We start from the raw sequence: 13,482 nt of genomic DNA on the forward strand, positions 1-13,482 counted from the left end.
TATGGGCGAGTTGTTACAGATGCTCTCGAGTGCGTCTCACTGTCGCAATCCCCAAACCCGGACCCTTCCTAGAAACCGGATTTCAGCCTGGTCAGAGTGACGAGCTGGTGATGAAAACACGTCGGTTGTACAAAAGGGCCTTTTGTCCCTTCGACGCATAGAACCGTCTCTTGCATCAAATTGACGAACCACAACCCCCAACCCATAGCGGCCGAGACCCCTTTGGCGTCATCCCCGGCCGTTGTCAGCTTCTACATCAGGCATGGCGCCAAGCGTTTGGGGGCGGATCCGCTTTCCTGAACAGGACGTCGGGTACGCCGCCGGTGCATCAACGCCAGCCGGCACAACCACTGTTGCGTGCGTGTCGACGTGCTCAATTTTGTCCATATCTGCGATAAGTCGGGCGGATAGGAGATCACGCTGCAAAGCTGACCCGAGATGCCAAAGGGCCGCGATATCTCTTTGGTGCCGACGGGGGAAGGTTGGGGACCGTACGCGAAACTCTCTCCGTTGCCATCTTTCGGAGGCCGGATGCCTCCCTATTGGACATTCCTTCTGATCCTCCTCCTCCTCTGCTCAAAACTGACGTGGTCCTGATTCAGTGCTTGCGCAACGGTGGTCGCGTCTTGACTCTCTGGCGAGCGTGGGCTGGCACTTTTGCCAGGGAACGCCTACGCAACAGTCGCAATTCATTGACCATTCGTACAGGTAACCTCCGTCCCAGTAGCCGTGCTGCCGACCGTCAGAGTTAGTTTTGCTGATACTCTGACAACACATAAACTAGGGCGAGGTCAATTACCTACAGTTTTCGGAGCAGTAACCCTAAATTTGAAGTCGACCTTGACGTACCGCATGGTCGCGCAGGAAGACGATCGACGGACGCGCGTTTGGCCGACGCAAATCCAGCGACACCTCCTCATTTCCAACTATCCAAAGGGCGACACGGCCCATCCGGAGATTCCAGCGGCCTGTCACCGCACGTGTCTCGCACAAACTACAGCCACGACTTCAGACTCACCGACGCTCGGTCCGGCGGACGATCCAAGCCCGCCGGACCTTTCTCTGCCCAATGCCATTCCTCGGTGTTGTCCGCGGTATGAGGAAGGCGTGGTTGACTTCCCTTGGACGGATACTTTTCCCCTGACGATGACGGCACTATCACCGAGACCACCTTTGGCCTCACGAGCTGTCCAAGTCACCACCTCTCCGTCATCACTCGATGGCGGCACATGCAAACGATCAACCTCGCGTGGAAGTCTTGCAATGTCTCTCGAGCCAAGACTTGCCGTCGACAGGTCGCGAAAGTCACCGGCGGGTGATCCAGTCGCTGGCCTGGGCGAGACGGCCTCACATCAAAGATGCACGGATGTACCCGGCGCAATGCGGCTCATTTTGACGGCGTTTCCGCTGCGGCGGCGGCGGCAGCAGCAGCAGCAGCAGCATGGGCACAAAAGGCTCCCTTGACACGGTTCGCATATCCATCGGCTGCTAATCACTTCGGCTGATGTGATTCCATGGACAATCTAAGAGTCAAGTCTATCCCAGACTCGACTTCAGCTTCATGAACCGCGACATGCTGTGTGTGGCGTATTGATTGACAGCCACCCGTCGATGCCAAGACCGAGCGAATCGCTTCCACCTGCAGGCTTCCCTTGGGACTGATTCGCAATGAAGTTAAGAGACTGACATGAGGGCCAAGGTTTCAGTGAACCTGTAGACATGTTGGTGCAGCGAGCGGCTGTAGGTTGAGAGCGCCGCAGCCGATGCTCATTTCGTTGGACGTGTATCCGCATGTCGAGTGTGTCAAAGTGGCCCAACCAGGCATCGTGTCCAACATGCCGTGCAGCCAAGGTAAGGAGACGCGTCCAGGGTCGATTTCGGAGATGTGTGTACAGACACCCTTGGTGGCATCATCTTAGCACCTGACGGGTCAGCTATTCCATAATTTCGGTTCGGCTTCGCTCCCAAGATTTGGGTTCGGCATTTCGGAATCATTTAGTCGCCTCACTCATGTGCGGGGGGTTGATGGGAGATGAGAATAGAACGAGCCAAAGTTACCGGCCACAGCGGAGTATTCTAGCTTCCTTTCCAGAACGCGCCGTGGTGAAATGAGCCCCTCGGTTACTGGAAATTATGGTCGAATATCATGAGAAACGATCGGCGAGTCTCTCCCCATAGGCATGTGCTGCAAACGCAGGCCAGACCCAAAGGGTCGCATACTCGAATGGGAGATTGTAGATCGACTCCTCTTTTTTTTATTTTACCAGCATCGAGTCGGACCGGCCTCCGTCGACTACGTCGAGATTGTGTCTTGTGACCGAGATGCGCTGCGTCCTTGACGCAAGTTGGCGTGAAATGCGCCCCCGATGTTTGTCTGCGGCGTGGATGCGCAAGCAACATGCAATCAAGCAAACATGCAATTTCAACCGGGGGGGAAGGCTCATTCGCCATTCTCATTGCAACCCAATGCTACTCTTCTCCCTCTCTTCTCCCTCTCTTCTCTCTTTCGTCTCGCCCTTCCTTCTTCGCCCTCTCGGGCCCTTCCTCTCTCCCTTTTCCACTCATGACCTGAACAGACTCTATCCAGTTTGACGGCAATATCTAAGTGAGCCTAAAGGATGTGTTCACGGATGAGGAGGTGGACATGGCCGGGCCACGGACGAAGGAGGGGAGCGAATCGGAGGGTGTGCCAGAAACGGGAAACCCGCCGGCGCCCGCCGTCGGCCCGCTTGACGGGGCGGCCCATTCAATTTACCATTGATTGGGTTATCCTGATTGCCGTTGGCAGACTTATGACCTAGTACTGTACGTGCGTTTGCTTAGAACTGCAGAGGAGAACGCGGCGGCAGCCATGCCCATCGCAAATGCAAGCCCTCTCTGGAAATAGTCCACTCTTCCAACTTCTGGTTCTCTTCATTAGCGATAAGCAAGATGACCCGAGATGCGCGGCTGCCTGATCAAACTCGCGCAACAACTAATGTGACAAACGAGCGATTTCGTTGGCGGCACAGCATATGCCACACGTCGAATTTCGCATCGGCAAAGGTCGATAACGAAGTAACGTCCGCTGCCCGTGTTCTTCCTCGCTTCGAGCTCATACTCGTCCTGTTCTTGAGACAACCAAGACCAATTGCGCCCGTCGAGCCGGTGAGCCGGCGAGCAGTAGAAGGCAAACATTGTCCAAAGGCCATGCCATGACGCTATTTTTGTGCAGTATGGAATCTTGTAGCCCTGGGAAGAGGGATGCCCCGAGGATACCGCGGCGCCACTGGCCATCAACGTTGTTCCTCCCGCCTCCCCCTGACGCAGGCTTCATGTAGATATCCAGGGTTATCGACCGGATATCTGACGGATGGGAGGGGTTCAAAGCCGCCTCGAGGCGGATCAATCTCTTCGGGAGGAGAAAAGGTCGGAATCACAAGATCTCTACGAGCGGGCCTGGGGGAGGGCGGGCTGCGGACCAGGCACCGCAAACCATCCATCCCACCAGGGGGACGAGCCTCCAAGGGTCCCATGGGTATCGACGGGCGATCCCTGGACCGTCCTGCGCCTCTCATTCGCGAGCCGTGACCGAGATCCAGGAAAAACTCTTGCTCAGATGCATATCTCCTGCTCCGAGCTGTTTGTTTCGCCTTGGGAGGACGCCCTGACCAACCCTTGTTTTAATGTTGGTCGCAATGTAAACCACACCTGTCCGCCAAAAGAGTGGACTTGATATCCCTCAGTGTTGGCGAGGACCAGCATCGCCAACGTTTGTTTGCGATCTTGCTCCAACAAGAAAGACCAGGGTTCGCGGAGCGCCAATGCGTGTCCATCTTAGCCAGCACCGAAGGAGGGGGGGCTGCGCCTAATTCACATCGCCTCGTCCGCCTCTCACGGCCGAGCGCCTAGACATAGGTCTTGGACATGATCGGAAATATGACAAGAATTCCGGCAGAATGGTTCGCTCATCACGTTCGTCACACTTATCACACCTACGCGATGCCCTCATGGTGGTGTAATCTCCCTTTCCCGCTCACCGATACACTCGTAAGCACGTCGCTCTAGGCACGACCCTGACGTTTCAAGCAGTTGCCGATAATGGGTGAATGAAGTGGATCAAACTGCGTTGAATTTGCGAAGGGTATCTGGCTGGATTGTAAGACGGAAAGGGAAGAGATTGAAGGATGTGCGTGATTTCAATTAGTTATGCAGGTTGCATGCCACCATCCTCCTTATGTTCCGTCAAGTTGGTGTATGACCAATACTGGAGAGACATTAGGAATTTCCCGGTCGCTGATTTCTTCAGAAGACCAGGCGCGGAAGAAGCAAGCCGTTGGTGATGGGAGGTGTTCTGAACACATCTCGAAACCATCATGAATGGGCAGCTATACGAGAGCAAGGCCAACAGGATAGCCGCCGCCGTGATGTCTCAGGTAACGATCGTCCTCTCGAGTTACCTCGTGTGCTATATGCGGAGTCAAACCCAAGTCGACAAAGAGGGGACGAGGAACCATGAACGAGTTCCGATCATGCCCGACGATGAAGGCCAGGCCTATCTAGGTTGATAGCGTATAACCTGGGAGCAAGCATGCCGTCGATGAGCAGATGGTATGGGGAGGACCACAAGACCAGCTCTATCTTCTTGCACAAACCCGGGTATGCCCCTCTTGCATGCGCACATCCTCTCACACGCAGGCCCTGGAAGTCGGAAACCGTAAGCGTCATCTGGTTCCAGGATCCGGGCAGCCAGGAGCACCCAAGCTCCCGATCACAAGAGGATTGAGAATGACGCTACCCCCTTGTAACGCCGGTGACCCTCTTAACCAGGATCTTAGCATCCATCCATTCTTGCTTTTTCCTCATGCCACTGGACATGAACGACCTCCTCCACTTCTTCCCTCTCTCGCATGACACCAGTGCAGGACGGCGCCATTTAGCCAAGGCTTCCTCGCTGCAATGCCCCGCCCAGAGCAACATCTAGCCTGGGCTGTGGTCCTTCGATCTGCAACTGCAAGGGCAGTCCTGCATGGCCGGTGAGCCAGAAGTTCTTGCGGCAGGGCGCTTGAGCTAATATCTTTCGTCTACAGAACCAACAGGAATTCGCGTCTGCACACCAACGCGGAGACAGAACACTGATCCTGGTATGCGGTGTTTGCGTTGCGCTTTTGCTCGACATGGCACCGCAACATGATGCCGGGGCGAAAAGACGATGACAATGGCCGGTGGGCTCGCCTGCAGAGAGTTATGGAAAGGGGTTCGAGGCCAATGAACAAAACCCTGTCGGGGTTCATTGTCCAGTCCAAAGGATTCAAAGAGGTAGGTGAATCGTGCCCAAAATGCATCATCTGCAAGTTGTAAAAACCCTCCCCTTGTCACATCTGCTGGCATTGCTGCGCGTGCTCGTCTTGTCGCTCTTGTTGGAGTGGAGTACAGGGCATGATTCCGACCCTTGCTCGATCTGCTTTTCTCCTCACCTCTAGATGACGCTTGTCCCGATACCAGCGTTCATCCTTTATGCAAGAATCCAGGGACCTGGGCTAGCCACTGTATAAGAGCTCGTGTATCGGAGCTCAGCCCGTCTCCTCCGTCCTCTCATCTATGTAAGATATCCTTCCATACTTTCTTGCCTGACACCTTGCCTTACCTTCTTCCGTAAAGAAACCCCACACCAATCGTGAGTAAGGTTCTCGAACATCTGCTGAGTGATGTTGTCTGACACACACCAGGGTACCCAAAGCCTCGATACAACCACACGGCTACCGTCTAGAAGGTCTTGGAATCCCTTCAAACTCTTCATAATGGCCATCACATTCGAAGAGAGATTTGCCCGGACGCAAGGGGCTCGCATGGCTGCTACAACCGCGGCTACTGCCTCGAACTTTTCGTCCGCCTCTATCGCCCTAACTACTACGAAGCGTCGTGCGGCTTCGTCTAGCGCCGGGCCTGCAAAGCGTCGCAAAAATTCCAACTCCTCACCCAAGAGTCGCAGCACTTCCACCCCTTCTCTGAGGCGTCGCAATTCCAACAGTCCAACCATCACGGCCCTTCTCGTTCACAGCATCCCTAGTTTTCCAGACACCAACGCTCCAACTCTGACCAGGACGTACCGTGACTTCTCACACTTCCTTCGGACCATGAATCGGGATTTACGAGAAGGCGCCCTTCTGGAAATCAAGAACACTGGGCTGGATGGAGAGGAAAGGTGGCGCCATCAGCACTACAATCCACTATATGCCACCGAATCCTGCAAAATTGCCTTTCTCATCCAAGCTGAAAAAAAGTGCAAGGAGAAGACGACTCAGGACGCGGAGGGAGAGGGAAAGAGCAAGAGCGGAGGCGAAGAGCCCGAGACGCGAGATTATGCATGCTACCGCTGCTACACCCTCCAACCCGAACCATCCTTCGAAGACAAGCCATCCCATGTTGTCGTATCCTCCTGTGGGCGTCTCAGCATGCACGACGGAGCCAGAGATCTGCCGGCGATCCGCCAGGGAGAACGTCTTCTCCGCCGATACTGCATAGAGTGCGGCATCAGGGATGGCTTGTATCCGAACAGGGCCCTGATCACTTCGATGTCTGGTGACAAGTGGTGGTTGTGCGAGTGCCGGAACTTACATTGGGTATCCCCCAATGAGCCTTACATTGAGTGCAAACGTTGCCTCGGGAAAAGTGGCTTCAGGGCGTTGGCCCCGGAGAGAGTGGGTTCTGCCTTAGGCGGCCGTTCTCCCTAGGGGTGGTGTCATGCGGCCCCATAGTGACTCGAGCTAAAGGGAGCTCGTTGTGGAAAGAAATGTCAGGAGGTGAGATTGATAAACGCTTGGGGGTGGATTCTTAATGGGAGGGTTTCGTTGTTGGCAACACAGGTCATTTGGCGTTAAGGTTTCCGGAAGAAGCTCGTGTGCCGTGTGGTCCTGAGGTTTCATGGGAAGAACAATCCATGTGTTCACATGCAACACCAGACGGCCTCAGAAGGATTCGGTGGTGAACCAAAGGGAGAAAATATCACTGCAGTGGGCAACGGAGAGGTGGGAATAAGGGATGTAATACTATGGGCTAGGAGGTATCACTTTCGAACGTGAGCAATTGTATTTGAACTGATGTAGTATTTCTATCGAATTGACGACCATTCGTCGCTCTTTTTCATTGAATCCAGCGTCTTATTTCTGTTTACAAAGCTGCCCCTAATCATTCTTCATCTCAATCGTACCCCTTGTCTTTGTCTATCCGGATCTTTCGAACTTGTATGTCATCTCTAATAATCTGCAAAATGAGGCAGCCCCTGATCGTGCCATTTGGTGTAGTCGCTTGAGTACAACCTGTCTAGTTGTATCCGGAACGTCCCTTTGGCGCAACGTCATAGTCGCGAGTTCGGTTGTATCCGCTGCGGCCCAGGGGGACCTCTCGTTGCCTCTCACTGCTTGATGTCTTGACGTAGCGAGAGCCTTCGTTGAGCCTCTCAGTGGCATCTCTGTGCCTCGACTGGCCGGAGCTTGTGTTTCTCTGTATATTTGAGCGTCTGGAGTCCATTGTGTCTTTTTTCTATTCTCAGAGTTAGAATAGTCTCGCATCGCAGGATAACCGAGCCTACCTAATACAAACGTCGTGTTGTTGATGTGGGTTCGTTTCTGGGCAAGCAGTATCGCTTCTGAGGTTATTGATGAGGGTGTTTGATGGTTGGAGATGGTTAGAACTTGATGAGGTGTAGATGAGCAAGAGGGCGGCAGCTGGTATTCTTATGTGTAGTTGCGAAGAGGGGAGTGAGTCATTTTCGCAAGGACAGTGAGCTTTTCCTGAGCATGTAACATCCAAAGAAAGTGAGGCTCGTCCGCGGAAAGGCAACCGGGACGCCCATAGCAGGCATGTTTCCTCCGGGGGGTTGCACCCTGAAGAGAGTTCGGGGCACAGAAGCATGAGCGTAGATGGCATAGTTGCCATCCCATCGCGGCCTATGACGAAAGAAGTGCCGAAAGAAGGATGGTCGTACTCAGTGAAGACAGAGGAAAGCTTACTTCTGCATTGAACAGCCACTCGGCATGTGTCACGCATGTGGATATGCTTCTCTATAGGGCTCGGCCGAGGACTCATCTTTCGTCTGAAATAGGGTGCCGACCGCTTGCTTCCCAGCTAATATCAGACTTGCCGACTACATTTAGAAATCGGGCATGGAAGCCGAGCAGGGCGATGACGGATGAGAAGGAGGCTTGAGCCTGACGATCCATTTCCGGCTTTAGGACGGGTGAAGTATAATCCCCTGTGCACATAAGAGAGAATGGCACATGGGATCATGAGCAAGCTGCTGATGAACCAAAAGTATCCAACAGGAAGCTGAACCTTGAACTCGGAAATCTTCCCTAGAGGGCAGCAAGAAAGAAACACAAAGCCTGATCTATTGCTTGCTACTTAAGGAACGAAGCTCGGGCTTTGGGCAGGGCGACCCATGATAGCGGCCCACGGCACGCGGGGCCGGGGGACGGGAAGCCCTTTGCCGATCTGCAACCTATTCTGAAGCTCGGATCGTTTTCCGTCGATGGAGACCTGCGCATTTTGCCTGCCGGTGCGGGTGGGTTTTCCTGTTTGCAAGTCCAGAGTATCCGGGTCAACAACGTTCGGAAGAGGAAACTTAGGTGAATGGACCGAAGAGGCGTCTCATCAGGTTTGGGATATGCAGTGCAAGGGAATTAAGATGCTACCGAAGCTGAGAGTTAGAAAAGTGGGCGCAAGGGTCCGAGTCGCTTCACTGGCTACCGGCACCGAGTCTCACTCCACAGGTTTAGTCTCACCGACGGAGTACGTACCTCCAGAGACGCATTGTTTAAGTTTCTACCCTTTTCTTCCTACTTGCCCTAACATGACCGATCCTTACGCTGCATCCTGCATGCATCATGGACTACCCTAGACGGAGCAGGATCCTGTTGGATTGACATCAACCTTACGACATTAGCAAGATAAGCTTATCTCGGCGATTTGGAAGTCTCAGTCGGCATCACACTTTATCTACCATTGTCCAGATATGCTTCAACTGTGGAAGAAATTTTCATCGTACACGATGCGTCATCCAGTAAGCTACTATGCTCGATACAAGACATGCACGGCGTTGTAATATGGCTTACCCAGTCCGTAATTACTGCATCGACATTGCCTCAGCATGAGCCAGTGCTCCATAGCTGCGCGACATCAAGTGTCTCCTGCGTCCCTGCAGAAATGAAAGACTTGTTTTCGACAGAAAGCCTTGCTTAAGCTCAGGGGCCTTGAAGTCAAAGCACACAGTGTTGTCTCAACAACTCGTGGCAGACTCGGCTGCATCCACATCTTACTACCACCGATTAACTAACTCCCCGAAGAACACGCATTCGGACATGATGGATTTCGGAGGAGAGTGACAACTTGCGTCGGATCTCGGCCTTTTTGGCAGTTTACGGCTCGCTCCGTTCATGTCTCTTCCGGTACCACGAGCCACAGCAACAAGGACGAAATCCTACCAGTTCATGATGTAAGTCACTAGGACCGTACCATATGCCGAAGATTAGTAACGGCGTAAATCAGGCAATGGCCATACTTTGCTGATGTTTCCTCTGAAGCCAGTAAAATGAGCGGTAATTACCTGTCAAAATGTTTCTCAGTGCCACGAGGCTTGGCTTTTCTGCTCAGGCAAAGTTGAGCCATGGACCGAGCGCTGCTGGGTTTTGTTTGAAACGGCTGCAGCGCCCGATTTGTTGAGGAAGCCTTGGGAGCCCGCGACGCCTCGACAACGCCCGGGCCACTGACGATGGACGAACAGTTGCATTCTGCGGCTATGTAGCGCCAAACCATCTTCCGGTTTCCAGACACAAAGTCGGTGCTGTGCATAATCCATGTGGGCTTCACATCTGTTGGAATTTGCTTGACAATTATGTCCTGAATGTTGATCCATCCACGGCTTGGACCGATTGCTCATCCAGGAGAAGGACATAGCATGTGCTTCTGGATCGAGACTAGGCCCGATTTGACGTGTCTGAAATTGGTTCCCAAAGTGGCAGGGCAGAGACTGACTGGAACCTATTCGAGCGAACAAGAAAAGCAGACATCATCGTAGTAGGACTGCTGGCCCTCATGACCAATGCCTGCTAGTTTGGCTGTCACCTCCGTTACAACATCCTGACTTGTATCTTGCGATGAACAAATTATCTCTACCGGCCCCTCTGTTTTCTTTTTCTTTCGCATCATATGAACTTTAGGCAGAACACGAAGGCTGATCAGGCAGGCAGGCAAAAGATGCAGAGCGATGATAACAACATGAAACCCACAAACCTCAAAGAAACAAGGCAAGTGAGACAAGAAGCTCAGGGGACAAAAGCAATGAATCCGCGTCTATTCTCTACGGCTCATGAAGCCCATTGCATTCTTTTCTATAAATCGATGGCCCAACCCGTTTGTTTTGGCACGCATGGTCTTGCGTCTCAGAAAGAGAAGCAAGAGTTCCTGAACGTAGGATCCTCTGCCTGTACCATTAATTTAGTCACTGATATATTTGTGATCCTGCGTTCCATCGTACAAGACGACTGTTCTCTCAATGTTCAATCTTAGCTACCATTATTAAGACTCCTTCAAACTTGTTTCATATCTTGACTCAATGAAGCAATGTCAAGTTGTTTGCCACTGTGAAACTTCCCAACAAACTTGAAGAAGGCTCACCCAGCCGATGGCTTTGTGCCTTCCCAATGTTGCAAATCTCTTGCAAGTACCTCCTTCAGGAAAGAGAGATTTATTCTTTCCTTTGTTTCTTGTCGTGTTTTCATTATCGATTGAGTTGTATCTTGAACACGAAACCCGAACAAGGAGACGAAGTAAGCCTGCCTTGACGTTCATGCTTATATATAGATGCATCCAATATTGGACTTACCTGCACTTCACCGTCAAGTTCTCGCAAATCTTCATCCACTTGAGCGATAGAAAGACACAACTCTTTGCCAATCTTTAGGCCAAAATTGATTTGAAAGCCGGGATGTCCAGCTTTAGACTCTAGCGGGGAAGTGCTCAATATCAGGTGTAAGATCTAGCTTGAAATAACTAAGTGAATACTATAGTGTATTCACGACGAAGCAAGTCTATTTGAATCCAAGTCAGCTCGAACCATGTCTGTATATTTACCAACTTCAAACCTCATAAAACCCACTTCCCAGCCAAGTCCGAGCCTTTTGACATCTTTTTACTTGACAGACCTATCGCTTATTGTCTTAACGACATTGCAAAAGCTTCATCACCTTCGTGCCGTACATCTAGGTAAGTGGCTATTTGACGGCTTACTTTACGGGTTTGAGGCCCGGACCAGCCCTCGTCTTTTGGAGGGAGCAGCCAAAGCAAAACCAGAAGGATGCTGACAAGTAATGTGTGAAAACAAACAGATAGCTACCAGTGCCCTTGGATACTGTTATTGCAGACACGCTCGGGGGCTCTTGCCAAAGAGAAACAGCCAGGTAGGCTGCTCACTTGAAGTCCCGTCCGTCCTTCCGAAAGTTCACCCTGGAAACTCCATGGAAATCGCGATAATGTCTGGCTCTATGATCCTAACCACTAGCCCCGCTCAGGGAAGCTCCTTCCCCCAAGCTAAGGTGACTTCAACCTTGACTTTGTCTGGACTGCTGGCCACGCAGCTTCAAGTTACTAGCAACCACCCTGGAAGCCAGGACGATCTCCACGTCGGCGTTGATGTACCGGCTTCAAATACTCGGATTAAGTCTATGGGCCTTGATAGTTTGCTCGATGTTGAGCCCAAGACAGTCAACTTGATCCTCGACCTGGCTGAGCCGCTCGAGGTACGTATTATCACCCGACTACTGTACCTCAAATGGCCTGTAGCTAACTAAAGCACCAATAGCAACTCAATGACGAGTTACGCAAGTTTGGAGCGTTTATTGGTACGGAGTTACCGCCCCTTGCCATTCGAGACATCACCTGGAAGACGATTTATGTGGCTCAAGGCATTGCTGTTGGCTGCGAGCCGGACGAATTCGAGGTTTATGAGATCGATGACAACGACGACGATTGCCACGCGCTCTTGTCGCCTGACGCGACCTCCAGCAACTCGCGCTTTAACTCGGACGACTCAAATGAAGCCACTATCAACAGGTAAGCTTCCTTGTAACAAAAAGATTCTTATTAATTGCCTAACGTCAACGAGAAACAGCTTGAGAACTAACGATGATCCTGTCGCTCTTTCCATCGCTAATTTGCCCTTACTGACCACTTATGAGGATTCGCACGGCACCCAGGAGCGGTTGGTCATCTTTGCCAATGATTTTTTCGAGATCCGACGATCGCCTACTGCCGGCTGGGGTGCCTTTGCCATCAAGACGCTCTACAAAGGTGACAGGATCCTTGTCGAGAAGGCTCTGTATCATGCCGTCCACGAGAACGTCACATCCTCAGTCCAAGAGCTCCCAGATAAAGAGCGCGCGATCGCGAACGACATGTTTGCCTACCGCAGTCGCGACGGTGAGACACTCGAGGAAGCTATCTGGAGCACCAACTCGTAAGGTTCCATGTGTCCCTTGGGCTCGCTGGCTGACAAAACATACAGCTTTGTTTCCCGCCTTCCAATGAAGCCTGATGTGCACAGCGTTAACAAGGCTCGTTCAGGCCCTCTTCAAGACGTAGCCGGTCTCTTCCCAGTTGCAGGTCGCTTCAACCACTCCTGCTTCCCGAAAGTCAAGTTCCAGTTTCGACCCGAGCACGAGGCGCTAATTTTCACCGTCCGTGACTGGATCATCGAGACGGGTGACGAGCTGACGATTTCCTACGGCAAAGATCCTTCCGTACTGTACTACAAGTACGGCTTCAGCTGCAAGTGTGGCCATTGCAGAGGTTTTGATGCAATGAAATCTGAATGGTACTAGAACATCGTTTAGGGAGAGAGACTGAGCGGTTGAGAGAGCAAACGAGGAACAATCGGAGGGCGCATCTGCATATATTACGATGGGACTCGGTGCATAGAAAGGTTTTCAGGGGGTAAATGGTGGATTATACGAGGATGCAGGCGCAATTATTTTCAACAAGTAGGAACGATACTCTCCTCTTGGTAAACAGTAATATCTATTCAACTTGCTATAAGAGAAAAATAGTTATCAGGCTTCGCAGTCTTCAAATGCCTCTTTGACCCCTGAATGCTGCCGTACCGACTACCGCTTCCACTTCTATGAGCCAGCCTGGAACTTGACTGAATTCTTGGTGTGAAATAGCCTGCCACTCTCAAGAAACTGAATAGGGCGTATAAATTCACTTCTCGGACTTTGGTATTGCCAACTTACACTACCGCCTGCGCAAGGGCACTAAAAGATGGACTCCGACAGAGTTTCGGATGACCACTTGAAGTAAGACAATCGGCGTCTTTTCCCGGTCCAACATGGCGAAAGCCGGGATCGATTATTAGCGAGTGGATCAGCCTGACGGGTGCGGAGTGTCTCCGGCGCTCCGTTGGACACCCGAGCAGGCCGTTGCGCCGAAGCCACCAAAATAGCTAGTGAC

At 52.1% G+C, this 13,482-nt stretch overlaps 2 protein-coding genes across 2 annotated transcripts; one reads left to right on the forward strand and one right to left on the reverse strand.

Moving 5' to 3' along the window:
- Nucleotides 1–7,302: 7,302 nt before the first annotated feature.
- On the reverse strand, nt 7,303–7,509 carry ColSpa_01630 (uncharacterized protein; the record flags this gene model as incomplete). The annotated part of the gene is made up of 1 exon (XM_049267842.1): nt 7,303–7,509. One exon carries the CDS (start codon nt 7,507–7,509, stop codon nt 7,303–7,305), a length of 207 nt encoding a protein of 68 aa, XP_049123799.1.
- A 3,998-nt stretch (nt 7,510–11,507) lies between these two features.
- ColSpa_01631 (uncharacterized protein) lies at nt 11,508–12,854 on the forward strand (the record flags this gene model as incomplete). The annotated part of the gene is made up of 4 exons (XM_049267843.1): nt 11,508–11,774; nt 11,837–12,087; nt 12,146–12,490; nt 12,539–12,854. The coding sequence occupies 4 exons, from the start codon at nt 11,508–11,510 to the stop codon at nt 12,852–12,854; spliced, it is 1,179 nt and encodes a 392-aa protein (XP_049123800.1).
- Between the last annotated feature and the right edge of the window lie 628 nt (nt 12,855–13,482).

This window comes from Colletotrichum spaethianum (genome assembly GCF_022836535.1).
Source record: "Colletotrichum spaethianum MAFF 239500 DNA, contig03, whole genome shotgun sequence".
NCBI lineage: Eukaryota > Fungi > Ascomycota > Sordariomycetes > Glomerellales > Glomerellaceae > Colletotrichum > Colletotrichum spaethianum.